At 49.8% G+C, this 17,644-nt stretch overlaps 1 protein-coding gene across 7 annotated transcripts in view; it reads right to left on the minus strand.

The window, feature by feature from the left end:
- Positions 1 to 17,644, minus strand: part of GRK4 (G protein-coupled receptor kinase 4) — a 61,988-nt gene that overhangs the window by 11,635 nt on the left and 32,709 nt on the right. For 3 of the 7 annotated variants that reach the window (XM_062213601.1, XM_062213603.1, XM_062213606.1), the window contains 6 exons: positions 16,682 to 16,774; positions 15,643 to 15,706; positions 9,834 to 9,974; positions 6,688 to 6,878; positions 3,705 to 3,742; positions 812 to 901 (listed from right to left, as the gene is read on the minus strand). In XM_062213601.1, the coding sequence (XP_062069585.1) occupies positions 812 to 901; positions 3,705 to 3,742; positions 6,688 to 6,878; positions 9,834 to 9,974; positions 15,643 to 15,706; positions 16,682 to 16,774 (617 nt within the window). The remainder of the gene's footprint in view (positions 1 to 811; positions 902 to 3,704; positions 3,743 to 6,687; positions 6,879 to 9,833; positions 9,975 to 15,642; positions 15,707 to 16,681; positions 16,775 to 17,644) is intronic. The other 4 variants (XM_062213605.1, XM_062213608.1, XM_062213604.1 and 1 more) reach the window with 3 other exon arrangements.

Consider the following 17,644-nt stretch of genomic DNA (forward strand, 5'->3'; position numbering starts at 1 on the left):
GTGTTAAACTTATAATTAATTCCAAATCATACACTGTAGATTGAATGTTTGTTACAACATGGATGTTAAGAAGTCAGTTACAAAGAGCCCGATATCACATGATCCCATTTATATGACAAACAGCAGACAAATCCACAGAGACACGAACAGCAGGAGGAGAAAAATGGGGAATTTTGAATTACAGAGTGCTGATTGCACAACTCTGTGAATACAATAAAACCCCAAGAGAAATGAGACGCTTCACACTGGCAGGCTTTGTTAGGTGAAGCATCTCAGCGAAGCTGTCTGTCATACCTATCCCTGCTGGAGAACCGGCGTGGGAAAATGGTGCCACAGAGAACCTCCCGCTGAGGGCACCCAAGGGCACTGCCACCTGTTCCCAGGCCAAGGAGCCCAGAAGCCCAGGATATGGGGCTTTCCTGCAGGGCTCTCAGAGGTTGCCCTGAGGGTGGGCCGGCAGTGCCCACAGACACCGCAGTAACCAGGGTGGGACGATTCCCTGGGGTTTGAGAGGCCGAGGGGGTCTATGCGGCTCACGTGCACAGGGCAGGTCCTGGGCAGAGTGGGGAGACCTGCTCTGCTCTTACTCAGCCACAGAACCTCTGGCCCCAGAGCCCTTCATGGGTCTCCCTCCTCATCTGTCAGAAGAGAAGGGCAGACGGGGAGAGCCCTCGGCAATGCGGACACCCTCCTGGTGAGACCTCACGCCACCACAGTACCACCCACAAGTATCCCGGAGCCCGGTGTCCTCGGCGACGTCTCTGCATGCTCAGAGAGAGGACAAGGACGCCTGAGGAAGTCTCCCACATACCCATGTAGCCGACTGTTCCGACCCTTCCTCGAACTGTCTCCCCTTCTGGGACCTCCAGGGCCAAGCCAAGATCCGAAATCCGGATATGTCCTGTGTGCGTTCAAATATGTTACAGAGATCACAGGAGGAAGTGATGAGACTTTAGCAACAACAAAAATGGGGGAGAAACATCACCTTGAAAATCATAGATGGAAAAGCAGCATTCCACACTGTGAGAACATTTCAACCTACAACTGTCCGCACTTCTCACACTCAGTGAGACTCCACGCAGCACGCTGTCTCACTGACAGCAGGAATCAGACTGGCTGTCGATCGGGGAGCCCCGTAATCACTGACTGACTTGATCAGATAAGAGCGGGGAGTTACTCTTTCTTTCCATAAATAGATCATGAATTCCATATCAACTACAAAACAGCAAGTAAGTACTCTGTACCGGACCAGCAGCAGGTGAATGTACAGGGTCGACGACTCACACATAGCCTGGGGTTTTCTCTGGAGAACACACGGCAGGAGCCAGGGACATATCAGGAAACACTAAAGCACTTCACTGCAAGAAGTGCATTATGTGTGGTGCCTGTGCCTGGGACAATTTAAGCATTTACTGACTCTCTATGAAAATAACAGAATAGGGGCTGGTGCTGTAGCAGTGGGTAAAGCCACCGCCTGCAGTGCCGGCACCCCATATGGGCACCGGTTCCAGTCCCGGCTGCTTCACTTCCAATCCAGCTCTCTGCTGTGGCCTGGGAAAGCAGAAGATGGCCCAAGTGCTTGGGCCCCTGCACCCATGAGGGAGACCCGGAAGAAGCTCCTGGATCCTGGCTTTAGCCTGGCAAAGCCCTGGCCGCTGCAGGCATTTGGAGAGTGAACCAGCGAATGGCAGATCTTTCTCTCTCTCTCTCTATTTCCCTCCCTCTGTGTAACTCTGCCTTTCAAGTAAATAAATGTTTTTAAAAATTAAAACACAATCAGTAGGCAGCAGAGGCCTGTGATTCCCCAAGGGTGAGAAACGGCGAGCTGACCCTAAAATCACCCTGATGAACTGGGGGTGCTGTTCAGAGGGCGGCACGTAGGCAAAGCAGACGTCTTACTAAATTAAGGAGAGAGATGAGAATTTGAGAAAGAGGGGTCAGCTCAGATCTGAGGGGTAAAGTTCCGAGAGGAGGGAGCTATGCAGAGAAAATCTAACTACAGCTAACAAGGCGTCCTTAGCTGCGAGCCGTGCTGTCTGCTCCCCGCCCTGCGCAGGACAGCCCCAGGGCATTCGATGGAGCCCCCAAGTTAATGGTGGTTGCTACAGTCCTCCAGCCCCACCCAGAGATGTGAATCACCTATCTGGACTGTAGGAAAACTCACCCTAACTGAGGAAATAAGTTACAAGTGTACCTCTGGCACTGTAATAGACAGCCTGGCTGTCTGCCCAGAGGCAGCAGTCACCCTCGGGAGGACTGATGTGCTCAGCAGCTGTGGGCCCACCTGAGGTGCCCGCCCGCTGCTTCCCTGCCCAGCGTTCAGGAATCTGCTTGGCTCTATGTGCCCGGGGGAATTCTTCCAGCAACCCGCACAGCTGGCCTGTGGGCCACTTCCCACCACGTGTCCTGCTCCCCTCCGGATGTTTCTCAGGGCTTGGGTGGCCCTGCTGCGTGTTTCTTCTCCTCCTACTCCCTCTGTTTAACACACAAGGCAGCACAGCACACGCAGCTCCGCACCGAGTCCTGAGACCACAGCACTTCCCACAGGGCGTGCCTGCCTTTCCTAAGCCGCTCCAGTGCTTCCTCTGGGGAGCAGCTCGGCACAGCTCAGTCACCAGACAGGGACACAGCTGTGGGGGAGCCACTCCCGAGTCTTGGAATCACCTCCCACTCAGTGAGAACTACAGTGCCTCCCTCTGCACAGCGGGCATCCCGTGCACAAATGAGGGAACAGGCAGGAAAGCCCTGGGCAGGTGTGAAAGCGGCAAGACATTCACGGGATCCCTGTGTGCTTTTTGTTTGTTTGTTTTTGACAGGCAGAGTGGACAGTGAGAGAGAGAGACAGAGAGAAAGGTCTTCCTTTGCCGTTGGTTCACCCTCCAATGGCCGCCGCGGCCGGCGCACCGCGCTGATCCGAAGGCAGAAGCCAGGTGCTTCTCCTGGTCTCCCATGGGGTGCAGGGCCCAAGCACTTGGGCCATCCTCCACTGCACTCCTGGGCCACAGCAGAGAGCTGGCCTGGAAGAGAGGCAACCAGGACAGAATCCGGCACCCTGACCGGGACTAGAACCTGGTGTGTCGGCACCGCAGGCAGAGGATTAGCCTATTGAGCCGCAGTGCTGGCCTTGGGATTCCTGTTTATCTTCGGCAGAAGTGACTATGGCCTTCTCATATGCTCTCCACTAGACCCTCTCTTAGCCAAGAAAATCACTTGAAAACAGCTCCTCTCCAACGCTGCTTACTGTGGCCACGACATTCTAGATACAATCATCACACAGCACTCCTGCTGCTGGCAAGGAGGCAGCCCCAAAGGCCCTACTCTCCTCCGCAGGTCCCATGCAGCCATGGGCACCCTGCTCTGTAGCATGCGTGTGACAAGGCAGCACTCAGGGCAGTGGGCCAACCTGAAAATAGCAGTCTGATGTGAGTCCCCGACGAGAAACTGTGGAGAGAAGACGGGCTTGCTTTGGGCTTGTTTTCACACGTGTTTACAATTCTGTCATGAGCTAAGAATTCTGACCACCTGTGCTTCTGGCCTAAATGCAGCGGAATGGCAACCCTATCCGTCCGTCCATCCATCCATCTAGCCATGCAGCTATGTCCCCAGCTATCTATCTTTGCTGTTGTTTCCATCCTCAGTACCTGGCTAGGTGCACACTAACTTCCTGTACACGAGTCCCTCTAACAGGTGGGAGGTTTACTCACCATGGTCGTCGAGGAGAATATTCTCAGGCTTTAAATCTCTACCAGGAAAGAAAACAACGCAATGCTCAGTTATTGGGAAGTTGGCACTGTCATCCCGAGTGCTGCAGAGCAACACCCGGAGACACGGCGGGGAGGGCAGCCGCTGCAGGGGAACACCCGGAGACACGGCGGGGAGGGCAGCCGCTGCAGGGGAACACCCGGAGACACCGCGGGGAGGGCAGCCGCTGCAGGGGAACACCCGGAGACACGGCGGGGAGGGCAGCCGCTGCAGGGGAACACCAGGAGACACGGCGGGGAGGGCAGCCGCTGCAGGGGAACACCCGGAGACACGGCGGGGAGGGCAGCCGCTGCAGGGGAACACCCGGAGACACCGCGGGGAGGGCAGCCGCTGCAGGGGAACACCCGGAGACACCGCGGGGAGGGCAGCCGGGAGGGCAGAAGGTGAGCCGTGCACCTTGTGCGCCATGCACGTTGTGAGCCGTGCACCTGTGAGCCATGCCTGTTGTGAGCCGTGCACCTTGTGAGCCATGCACGTTGTCACAGGCTTGGGCAGCCATGTGTCAGGACAGGAATTCTACAGAATTCATCTCAACAAGCTACATGTGACAGTGTGAAATGAATGCCCAGCATGGTTATGCAGATTTGAAGACATTCCAGTGACAAGGAAAGCAACCAGTCCTTAAGAACCCAGCGCTGGGCCAGGCTGGGCCAGGCGTCAGTCAGTTACAGTGCGATGGGTTAAGCTGCCACTGTGACACCTGCATCCCGTATCGAAGCACCAGTTGGGAGTCCAACTGCTCTGCTTCCAATCCAGCTTCCTGCCAATGTGCCCAGGAAGGCAGCAGATGATGGCCCCAGTAACTGGGCCCCTGCCACCCACACTGGAGACCTGGATGAAGTCCCTGCCACCTGGTTTTGGGCTGATCCATATCTGGCTGTTGTGGCCACTTGTGGAGTGAACCAGTGGATGGAAGATCTGGCTCTCCCTCTCTTTTTGTCCCTCTGCCTTTGAAATAACTTATTTAAAAAATAAAACAAAATCCCAGCTCAGGGGTTGGTGCTGTGGCACAGTGGTTAGGGTCCTGCGTGGGAAACCTGCATCCCACACTACAGTGCTGGCTGGAGTCCTGACCGCTTGTTCTCACCCAGCTTCCTGCTAATGCACCCTGAGCGGTAGCTGACGACGGCCAAGTGTTTGGAACCCTGGCTTCCACATGGGAGACTGATGGAGCTCTAGGCTCCTAGCCTCAGTAATTGTGGCTTTGGGGAGTGAATCAGCACATAAAGATCTCTCTCTCTCTTCTCTCTCATCCTCTCTGTTGCTCTGCTTTTCTCCCACATGGGAGAGTTCAGAGCTCCTGGCTCCTGGCTTCTGCCAACCCAGCCCTGGCCATTGCTGCCATCTGGGGAGTGAATGGATGGATGGAAGACCTCTCCCTCTGTCTCTCCCTCTCTCTGTAGCTCTGCCTTTCAAATAAATTTTTAAAATCTTAAAAAAAAAAAAAAGCAAGCAAGTACTTTCCCATCTGGGCGCCATTCTCCAGGCTGCTACTAGCTTCTGAATTAGCCTCAGATGCAGAACCACAGATGGGCTCTGGCGAGGAGGCTGTGCTCTGCCCCAGTGCACAGTTCACCTGTGGCCCTCCTCCCTCCGTCCTGCCCACGTGGCCCTTACCTCACAAGACTGCTGGGGACATGAAACGACAATGGGTGCCAGAGTGACCTGAAATGTTCAGCTTCTACGAGCAACTGTTTTTAGTAAACATCTGGACCATTTCTGGCAACATCCTTTTATTCATACCACAGTAGGTGATTTCTGTGAGCACAATGCTACTTAGAAATAAAGTGACAGAGCTCAAACTCCTATAGAAATCCTGACTGAACTGCTTTTTGGTAATTACACCCTGTGTGCAGAAGACAGCACCACAGAACATCCCCCGGGTACCTCACTGCTGCTGAACTGGCAGACTGCCTACTGTGAGGACACAAGGCACGCAGAGACAGAGGTCTTCCACTCGCTGGGTCACTTCCCAAACACCAGTGAGAGCCTGGGCTGAGCCAGGTCAAAGGCTGGAGCCAAGAGCTCCACCCAGGTCATCCCCAGCCCTTGGACCATCGTCCACGGTCTTCCTTGGCATGTTAGCAAGAAGCTGGATCAGAAGCAGAGGAGCTGAGACCAGAACCAGCACTGTGGTGCGGATGGGGGCGTCCCAAGCAGCAGCTTACAATGCTGCATCACAATGCCTGCCCGAATCTCCCCCAGAAGTCAGTCTGATTCTTTGAATCACACAGATCCACTTCCCTGAGAACAAAAAGTTATTAATGCTTCAAAAACGCTGTCAGCCAGCTCATTGTTTACTTTTGTGAGTACTACAAAGTGTTCATAGCCACTTATTTATTCCTTTCATAGTCATTAATTAACTTACTTGAGAGGCAAAGGGACGGACTTCCCATCTACTGATTCACTCCCCAAATACCCACAACACCTTGGGTTAGGCTAGAGCCAGTCAGACTCAGAGCCAGGAAATTCAGCACTTACAGGACAGGCGGAAAAATCACTTTTGCCTAAAACTAAGCACTCTGGTTACACAAAACGAATTCTAGCAATTATACTTAATTACATATTCTTTAATGAATTTTGAGACGCAAAAAAAAAAATCAGAATGTCAGGATATTTAATGTCATGTTCTGGGGATGTAGTGAGCATCTTTCAGAACTGGCACAATATGTAAGAGCACTAGTTTACTCCACCAGGTGACCTCTGGTTTCAAAAAGACAAGTTATTAGAGCTTAAAGAGAAATGAATGCGGCCCGTCCCGGACTGGACACACTTCCAACGGTGTGAGTGACCACCCCAGGACTCGCAAACTGAGAGGCTCCCAGCTGCCCTGCCCAGCCCAAGGCACAGCTGCCCTGCCCAGCCCAAGGCACAGCAGAAACGGCGTCCGCGTGTGCAGGCTGCGTCGGGCAGCGCCCTTCTCACCTGTATGCAATCCGTTCCCTCTGCAAATCCTCCAGACCGCAGCACAGCTCGGCAGCGTAGAAGACAGCTCGCTGCTCATCAAAGCCAGGATTGCCCAGGTTGTAAATGTGAAACTTCAAGTCCCCTCCATTCATGATGGTCAGCACCAAACACAAGGTGTCTCTGGTTTCGTAAGTGTAGGCTAAACTAACCTAAAGATAACAGCATCATAAAAAATAAAACACAGAACAATGTTCATCCATTGGAAATTTACTCAATTTGCTAATAAAATCCACATAATCTGTACGCTTCAGAGAAAGGCACACTCCACATCATGGCCTCTCGGACCCTCACCCACCGAGGACCCCACGCAGCTCTGTGCTCACAGACCTTGCTATGTCCAGCTGCCGCTCAGAGAGCGACTCCTCCAGGCTCTGCCTCACTCACTGGGCGACCAACATCTGTGCGTTGGACTTCCCACAGCTGCACCTGGGTGATGCCACCAGCAGGGCAAGACAGGTCTCACAGCCCCAAACTTCAAATACCCCGGGTGCTCAGTCTTTAGTCTGAGCCGGGCTGATGGAAGTATAGCGATCTCTTATTGTGTGTGTTTTTTTTAATTTTTTTTCTTATTGTGGTTTTAATTTGTATTTCTGTGTATATGCAAATATAGGGGATACTTTTTCAAACATGTGTTAGTCAATTGGTTGCTCTTTTGTGAAATGCCTGTTTGTGGTTTTTTTCCCCACTTTTCTACCTGTTTTTAAGTCAGTTTATACATATGCCACTGGAATTTTGATTGGAACTGTATTTAATTCTTAATCTGCAGCTCAAATGGAGAGAACTGACATTGTCACTGCATTTAGTCTTCCAGTCCAGGAATACCATTTTCCCCTATGTATTTAGGCCTTCTATGATTTCTTTTTAAAGGTTTATTTATTTGAATATATATATACATATATATGGAGAGAGACAGTGAGAGAGAGGTAGAGACAAGGGTTCACTCCCCAAATGGCTGCAACAACTGGAGCTGAGCTGATCTGAAGCCAGAAGCCAGAAGCTTCCTCTGGGTCTCCCATACGGGTAGAGGTCCAAGCACTGGGCCATCTTCCGCTGCTTTCCCAGGCCATAGCAGAGAGCAGGATCAGAAGTGGAACAGCTGAGACCGGTGCCGTGGCTCACTAGGCTAATCCTCCGCCTTGTGGCGCCGGCACACCGGGTTCTAGTCCCAGTCAGGGCACCGGATTCTGTCCCGGTTGCCCCTCTTCCAGGCCAGCTCTCTGCTGTGGCCCGGGAGTGCAGTGGAGGATGGCCCAAGTGCTTGGGCCCTGCACCCCATGGGAGGCCAGGAAAAGAACCTGGCTCCTGGCTTCGGACCAGCACGATATGCCGGCCGCAGCGGCCATTGGAGGGTGAACCAACGGCAAAGGAAGACCTTTCTCTCTGTCTCTCTCTCACTGTCCACTCTGCCTGTCAAAAAAAAAAAAAAAAAAAGAAGAAGAAGAAGAAGTGGAACAGCTGAGACGCAAACCAGCGCCCATATGGGATGCCAGCACAGCAGGCCACGGTTTAACCCACTGTGCCATAGCACTGGCCCCTACAATTTCTTGCAATAACAACTTACAGCCTTGTGTGGAAGTGTTGAATATTTCTGTCATGTCTTTCCTAGATTTTGATGTTTCTTTATGCTATTGTAAATGCAATCAGTTCAACTTTCTTTTCCTAATTGCTAGTGGCAGACTCACAGCTAATCCATCAGCTAAGTCTGAGACTGTCCCCACTGCAATCATGCAATTGGAGAATAGTGACTGTTTTAAAACCTCCTTTCTGTCCCTTCTCTCTAGACCTAATCTCTCCTTTTTTCCCTCATTGCCTCAGTTACAACCACTAACGCAGTGCTGAGCAGAAGTGGCGACAGCCGTGACGGCCTCATCCAGGCCCATGGGGGCGCTGTCAGCATTTCCCATTACTGAGGATGTCTGCCAGAGGTTCTCTGGAGGACGCCTCCTTTACAGTTGGTTTACTTAGAGTTTTTAATCAATAATGGGTGCAGCTATTGAGATGATAATATCTTTCCTTTATCCAGGTAATGTGATAAATTACATTAATTTATTTTCATTCCTGGAATAAATCCAACTTGTTTATGATGCATTAAAATAGTAAGGGGGGGCTGGCGCTGTGGCCAGCCTCTGCCTGTGGCGCCGGCATCCCATATGGGTGCTGGTTCCAGTCCCGGCTGCTCCACTTCCAACCCAGCTCTCTCTGCTGTGGCCTGGGAAAGCAGTGAAAGATGGCCCAGGTGCTTGAGCCCCTGCACCCATGAGGGAGATCTGGAGGAAGCTTCTGGCTCCTAGTTTCAGATCAGCCCAGCTCCAGCAGTTGCAACCATGTGGGGAGTGAACCAGCAGATGGAAGACCTCTCTCTCTCTCTTTCTCTCCCTCTTTTTTTCCTTTTAAAGATTTATTTATTTGTTTGAAAGGCAGAGTTACAGAGAGGCAGAGAGAGAGAGAGGGGCCAGCGCTGTGGTACAGTAGTTTAATCCTCCGCCTGTGGCACTGGCATCCCATTAGGCGTCTGTTCAAGTCCTGGCTGCTCCTCTTCCGATCCAGCTCTCTGCTGTGGCCTGGGAAAGCAGGAGAAGATGGCCCAAATGCTTGGGCTCCTGCACCCATGTGGGAGACCCGAAAGAAGCTCCTGGCTTTGGATCAGCACAGCTCTGACCATTGCAGTCATTTGGAAAGTGAACCAGCAGATGGAAGACCTCTCTCTCTGTCTCTTCTCCCTCTCTCTGTCTGTAACTCTACCTCTTAAATAAAAATCTTAAAAAAAAATAAAGTAGTAAGAGAGAAAGTGCCGGCTGCAAGTAGAGGAGAAGAGTACAGAGAACAGAGGAGAGCGGATTCGGTGTCCACTGTGGTCACTGGGTGGCATGTAGTTGACCACAGTTACAGTACACAGTATTCCTCACTGGTCTTTCCCTTGGATTCACAAGGACCCCTTACCATCACCAGTCACTCAACTTGTATTAAAATAGCACTGAGGACCTTCTCCCACACCAGGCCTGCTCCAAGCCCCAGGATGCAGTGCTAACTAAGAAGACCTGGTGCACGGTGGGGGTGGGAGACGGGGGCTGGGCAGGTGACAAGGACGAGAAGGGGACACTTACTACAAATCTGCTGTTCACTTTTTCTAGCAGTTTTTTCTCGTTCAAAGCCATGGCTTCACCTTTCCTCTTCTTTATTCTTTTTTTTTCTAGCTTTTTACAGGCGTACATTTTTCCTGTGGCTCGCACTTGACAGGCACAAACCTAGGTTGCGGTTTTGTTCACAGAGAGAGAGAAAGAGAGAGAGAAAGAGAGGCTTAGCTACTCCTGACATTTTTAAAAAAAGATTTATTTATTTGAAAGAGTTACAGAGACAGAGGGAGATCTTCCATTTGCTGGTTCACTCCCCAGACGGCTGCAAAAGCACAGGCTGGAGCCAGGAGCTTCATCCAGATCTGCCATGTGGGTATAGGGCCTCCATCGCTTGGGCTATCTTCCACTGCTTTCCCAGGCCATTAGCAGGGAGCTGGATTGGAAGTGGAGTATGGGGACTTGAACCGGCGCCCATAGGAGATTTCGTCAGGGCAGGCAGTGGCTTTATATGCTATGCTACAATGCAGGCCTCTGAACTTGACATTTCTTGGGCTACACAAACAAGACTCTTCTCTGTGATACTTATTTCTGGTAAGACCCAGCAATGGCCCCTGAGGAGCCAAGCCGCTGCCGTGGTGGACATGAATCCTCACTTCTTGTTCCTAGAAAACCGCTAGGAGAATCAAGTGAATTTGATTCTGTACTTCATAAATTCTAAGACAGGAACCCATGGAACAGGTTGCTCACAGGTGATCATGATGCATCTGTTTAAATACAGCCCCTTACGTCTGTTTTATTTTTGTGCAAAAGAACAAAAGTTTTTGGGCCAGTGTTGTAGTGCAGCGGGTTAAGCTACTGTGTACAATGCCAGCAGCCCATATCAGAGTGCCAATTTGAGTCCCAGATGCTCTGTTTCCAATCCAGCTCCCTGCTAATGTACTTGGGCCCCTGCCACCCATGTGGGAGACCTGGATGGCATTCTGAGCTCCGTGCTCCAGACTGGCCCCTTGCTTTAACCTGGCCCTGCCCTGGCTGTTGTGGACATTTGAAGAGTGAGCCAATGGATGGAAGACTTATGTGTGTGTGTGTGTGTGTCTGTCTGTCTGTCTCTCTTCTCACTGATGCTCTGCCTTTCAAATAAATAATAAATCTTTAAAAAATAAAAGCAAAAGTTTTCAAATATGAAACTAAAAAGATCCCTGATTTATTAAATTAAAAAGTTCAAGAATATAAGGGAATATGTTTCACAGAGTTCAGATTTCATATCTTTATTCTATCTAGATAGTTCTTAAAGTAACATTTATATATTATTTTAACTTTACATTTGGAAATTTTCAAGCACACAAAAGTGGAGAGAGAAATAGTACATGAAGCTTCTTGTTAACATATGACTATCATGTTTCCTGTGACTCCATGTATAGCACACACACACACCCCATATGCACACACACAAAACACACACATACACACACACAGGATTACTTTAAAAGCCAGTACATTGATGGTAAAAGTAACATAAAGTTTGGTGTGGAAAATACTGAAAGTAATCAGGACAATGATTTAAAAATTTTTAATTCCAAGATCTTTGTCTGTAAACTTTGCTGTAAAGGCTTCTAAGTCCACATCTGTACACATGTATGCAAGAAAATACACTTTGCTCCCCTGTAACCTCTACCTTTTAGAGCAACAGTGGGCTCATACCACAGAGTAGCCAATGTTTCCTAACCTTATCCTGTACTCATTGTATGACTATTTCTCCTTCATCAAATGTTCTATTAAGAAATGGCTATTCAGGGGCCGGCACTGTGGCGTAGCAGGTAAAGCTGCTGTCTGCAGTGCCAGCATCCCATATGGGCGCTGGTTCAACTCCTGGCTGCTCCACTTCCTATCCAGCTCTCTGCTATGGCCTGGGAAAGCAGTAGAAGATGGCCCAAGTCCTTGGGCCCCTGCACCCATGTGGGAGACCTGGAAGAAGCTCCCGGCTCCTGGCTTCAAATCAGTGCAGCTCAGCTTTGGCCATTGCGGCCATCAGGGGAGTGAACCAGCGGATAGAAGACTTCTCTCTCTCTCTCTCTCTCTCTCTCTCTCTCTCTCTCTGCTTCTCTTTCTCTCTGTGTGTAACTCTATCGAATAAATAAATAAATCTTTAAAAAAAAAAAAAAAAAAGAAGATAGCTATTCAGGGTCAGCACTGTGGCATAGTAGGTTAACCCTGTGGCACCGGCATCCCATATAGGCACCAGTTCGAGCCCCTGCTTCTCCACTTATGATCCAGCTCTCTGCTGGTGGCCTGGGAGAGCAGTGAAAGATGGCCCAAGTGTGTGGGCCCCTGCACCCACGTTGGAGACTGGAAGAGGCTCCTAGCTCCAGATAGGCCCACTTGGGACACTTGGGGAATGAACCAATGGATAGAAGACCTTTCTCTGTCTCTCTGTTTAAGATATGACTATCTGGGCCGGCGCCGTGGCTCAACAGGCTAATCCTCTGCCTAGCCGCACCGGCACACCGGGTTCTAGTCCTGGTCAGGGCACCGGATTCTGTCCTGGTCGCCCCTCTTCCAGGCCAGCTCTCTGCTATGGCCCGGGAGTGCAGTGGAGGATGGCCCAAGTGCTTGGGCCCTGCACCCCATGGGAGACCAGGATAAGCACCTGGCTCCTGCCTTTGGATCAGCGCGGTGCGCCGGCCGCAGCGGCCATTGGGGGGTGAACCAACGGCAAAGGAAGACCTTTGTCTCTCTCTCTCACTGTCCACTCTGCCTGTCAAAAGGGAAAAAAAAAAAAAAGATATGACTATCTGAGGAGCAGTGCTGTGGCAGAGCAGGTAAAGCCATCACCTACACGGCGGCGTTCCAGATGGGCATTGGCTCAAGTCCCAGTTGCCCCACTTGCAATCCAGCTCCCTGCGAATGCCTCTTTCTAAGATGCTGCTGCCCCTAAAGGCTGGGAGCAGAAACGTCTGCCTAACTGCCTTCCACTGCGCCTGCTTCCGATCCACGACCCAGTTCTGGAGGACTGAAAGCATGGCTGAGACAACTGTTGTTGACAGACTAAGGCCAGTTGTGTTTGGCCTTCCGAACGCTGCAGGAGCTCTCAGCGTCTGGGAAGCCAAGTGCACCCCTGGAATCTCGAGTGGGAGGGACCAAGAGTGCTCCCGCCCTGGAGTCAGCGGGGCTCCTCCTGACCAGCACTCAGCGTAGAGGCAGACTGCCGCACACCCTCGGACCCTGGCCCAGCGTATACCACACCCAGAACAGGTTCGTGAGGAGTCACCATCGCCCATTCACTCGGTTAACCATTTGTTTGGAAACCAAAGTAAGTGTGTTCAAAAGTAACCCACAAAACCATCAATTCACCCAAATTCCCCAAGGGCTTACACTGGCTGGAGATTTTAGCCTGACTGTTGAAGCCACTTGGTAGCAGGCCCACGTCCTGTATCAGAGAGCCAGGGTTGATACCTGGCTCCAGCTCCAACTCCAGCTCCCTGGAACTGCATGCAAGCCGGCGATGAGCGTGCTCGCTCGCTCTCTATACACCTGTCCTGCTGTATCCCTCAAATGAACAAAAGAATTTGCTAACATGTCCTACTGAGTCCATTTAAGAAGCTCTCATGTGACTGTAATTAGAACACTGTTTTGCAAATGTAAGACCCATGTCCCTTAAACACCTTTTCCTTTGTTCCTTGACAAAATCCGAGTCTTTACCCTTAGAGATCTTGGAAGGCAGAACGGGATGAACTGCAGAGAGGAAACACGATTCCTGCTCTAGGATGGACCCAGCCAGGACGGTTTCTCACAGAAATATCCTCCGTGGAAGAGCTCCAACAGGCACGCAGTCGGGGAGGCGAAGTGCTGGGAAGCGTCTCCAGGACTGCGGCAGAGGCACTGCCAGTTCTGAAGTAGCGACTGTGATGACCAAGTTCCTACCAGGTCAAACCGCGAACGGAATACAGACCTCACCCATAGTGTGCTGCCTCTCGGGTCAGCTTTCTAACTCACTGGGGGAATTTAAGTCGCATTTGGCTAGCCTTCTCCTCACTCCATCATACATGGTAGTGCTCTGAGGGCTCTAAGAGGGGAGCTCCACCACTCCAGGGCATTGCTGAGGGAACTAACATCTCAGAAGAACAGCATGCTGGTCTAACCCCCCTGCACGGTGGTCTCTATGCAGGACAGCCAGCCTGGGGCCAGCATTGTGGCTACTGGGTAAAGCCGCCATCTGTGATGTCAGAATCCCATATGGGCTCTGGCTTGTGTCTTGGCGGCTCCACTTCTAATACAGCTCCACGCTAATGCTTCTGGGAAGGCAGTGGAAGACGGCCCAAGTGTTTGGGCCCTTGTCACCCACATGGGAGACCTGGCTTCTGGCTTCAGCCTGGCACAGCCCTAGCCATTGTGGCCATCTGGGAGTGAACCAGCTGATGGAAGATCTCTCTCCCTCTTTCTCTGTAACTCTTGACTTTCATATAAATAAATAAATATTTTTTAAAGAAGTTATCTGTTATGAATCAGTGGGTAGGTTTCTTAGGATCTGCCCAAATTACTATATTTTTAAAAAAGATTTATTTATTTATTTGAAAGTCAGAGTTACACAGAGAGAGGAGAGGCAGAGAGAGAGAGGTCTTCCATCCGATGGTTCACTCCCCAATTGGCCGCAACGGCTGGAGCTGCGCCAATCCAAAGAAGGAGCCAGGAGCTTCTTCCAGGTCTCCCACGTGGGTCCAGGGGCCCAAGGACTTGGGCCATCTTCTACTGCTTTCCCAGGCCATAGCAGAGAGCTGGATAGGAAGTGGAGCAGCCAGGACTAGAACCGGTGCCCATATGGGATGCCAGCGCTTCAGGTCAGGGCGTTAACTGCACCACAGGGCCAGCCCCCAAATTACTACATTTTTAAACATATTTTGACATAAGTGCAGCATATATCCAAATACAGTTACATTAAATAAGCATATTTAACAATGTACCCCATACTGCATGGATTTGGGGGCTAGTCCTAAATTGTGGAAATAGAATAACAAGTTCCATGTGTATAAATAGGATAACAAGTTCCATATGTATAAATAGAATAACTGCTTTTGAAATTTTACTTATTTATTAGAGGGAGACAGAGAGAGAAAGCTCCTGTCCACTGGGTCACTTCCCCAGTGTTTTTAGCAGGGCTGAAGCCAGGAGCCAGGAACTCAATCCAGGTCTGCCACACGGTGGCAGGACCCCAATTACATACAAGAGCCGTAACTACTGCCTCCTGGGTCTCCCTTAGCAGGAAGCTGGAGCCAGGAATCAAATTCCGGCATTCCAATGTGGGGCCTGGGCATCTGAACCAGCACCCAACCTCTAGGCTAAATTCTCACGCTAAGAATAACCTTTGCATCTGGACAGAACTTGACCATTAAGCATGGGACAACAGCTTCTGTCAGAAACAGGAGCCACCACCTGTGATGCTGCATGCCATATGGGCACCAGTTTGCATCCTGGCTATACCACTTCTTATTCAGCCTCTGTGAATACACCTGGGAAGCAGTGGAAGATGGCCCAAGTCCTTGATCCCCTGCACCAACCTGGGAGACCCAGATGGAGTTCCAGGCTCCTGGCTTTGCCTGGACAAGACCTGGCTGTTGTGGCTATCTGGGTAGTGAAACCAATGGATGGAAGATCTCTCTTTAACTCTAACTCTGCCTTTGAAATAAAGAAATAAATCTTAAAGAAAAGATAATCACAGTTGGCTAAAATTCCCAAAAAGTATGATAAGGAAACATTGCAGTGGTAAAAGTGGGGTCTTCCAACGACCTGGCTTTCTACCCACCCAGCAGACAAGTACCATGCACACCTGGCACACCTTACTCACCTCTCCAAATCCGCCTTTTCCCAGAACTCTGTAATGTCTAAATGTGTTCTTTGTTACTGGTTGCCTAATTAATTGAAAAAAAAGTTTCAGGTCTCACATTGCATTGTTACCTTAAAGCAGAAAAGCCTACCAGCCCTTGTCCTAGTCTTACTTACTGAGCCATACAGCTCAAATGAATGCCTGGGACAAAGGGTTTGGTGCTCAGGATTGTGGCCCCCAACAAGCACATTTAACAAAACACGGGAGCAAGATGCAGAACTAAATCATCATAGAATTTCCCTTACTAAGTAAAGGCAGGTGTGCAGCCTGCTCCCTGGGACGTATGGCACGGTCTACGGCACGCCCTCTGGGCCTGCGGAGCAGCTGGTGAGGAAAATGACGTCTGTGGTGCAGGGTCCTTTGACAAGGAAATTCAAAGGAAAAAGGAACTTCAAAGAAGATGCTTCCATCCAACAGCTCAAGAGAAACATGAATGAACTCAAAATGGAAATCTCATCAAAAATAACTACAGTAGTAGTAACAGTTCCTAGTTAACACAACAGCTAACAGTAGTGGCAGCTAACACTTTCTGATCATTTATTCTGTACACCAAGCACCGTGCTGAGCACTTCACATGCATTTCCCAAGTGACGCCAGCCACAGTCCAACTCTGTCTGACAGAGCAAGGACCTGAGGCTCGTCCCAGCTAAGTCCCCCGTGCCAGGTCACACGGCTAGCAAGAGGCTGACAGGGACTTCTGCCGCACAGTCTCAACCACTGCGTCAGACTGCGTTATTGTTCCTTTTTTTTAAGATGGAAGTCATCTTCCAACCGCTGCACCAACAGGTCTAACCCCATTTTAAAAAAGAGAGGGAAAAGTCAATTGAGTAAGAAGAAATTGTATAATACTGGACCCAGTAATAATTTCTGTGCAAAAATGCCATATACAATTGAAGATTTCCAATAGTTCTTATATTTTGACAGATAGAAACGTACAGTTCAATCAATATATAGGATGAGAAGTTATTGCCTGTTTCATTGAGTCTTAAATAGGACATACCTTTCCAGCCATTTCCATTGTAAAAAACGAGAAAAATATGAGCTTTCTTGGTATTCTTCAAATGGTTTTTTGCTTAAATAGCTATGGACAATTCTAGAAAAAAGATTTTATGCAATTATATATACTTGTTACATTCCATTATGAAAATAATTGTGCTTCAGTGTGATAACACGCACTGAAATTCAACCACCACACCACTCAGCATGTGGAATTTGTAATTATGAGGCGTCCACACCAGGTTCTAATGCTGTCAGTTACAATAAAGAAGGTAAAAATTCAAAAGAAATAAAATCATTTTACTCTCCCAAAGTCAGAGGTTCTTTTATACATACATAGACTTCAGGGAAAAATTACTTGACAGAAAGAACATGCCGGTAGGAAGACAACAGTTTAAAATACATTCAAATTGTGTGTGTGTGTGTATGTGTGTGTTTCATGAAAACGTCAACATTTTGCAAGTGAGACTGAAATGAAGATCTGAGTGATAACAGACAGGAGAAAATGTTAACTTGTGAGACACCCTTTTCTGATACTGAAAATAAGCACCCGATCAATTATGTTATGCAATACATCTCTTGAAAAAGTTGTATGCACTTAACCATGCTGTTAGGTTTCATTTATAACTTTACTATACAAGTAGTGGGAATATATGAGGGAACAGTGGCCAGCTGTTACAGCAACTCAGGACTCAGTAAATACCTACAGCGTCTGCATTCTGGAGGAAAAGCGGCAAATTAAGCCACACCCTGAAAGTCTGACAGCCTAGCTGGGGAGGCTGATACCGTAGCCATAAGGGAAGAGGGGCTGAGCAACCACAGCCACGCACTGTTGGTGCAGAGCACCTGCTGTGGAAGGAGATGATGGCAGGCTTCTGAGAAGGTGAAGTTACCCAGGGGAGGGACGAAGGGAAAGGCATCGCAGGCACTGACGAACGTCCAAGTGGCAAAGGGTCGCAGTTGATTT

This window comes from Lepus europaeus, chromosome 16, assembly GCF_033115175.1.
Source record: "Lepus europaeus isolate LE1 chromosome 16, mLepTim1.pri, whole genome shotgun sequence".
Lineage (NCBI taxonomy): Eukaryota > Metazoa > Chordata > Mammalia > Lagomorpha > Leporidae > Lepus > Lepus europaeus.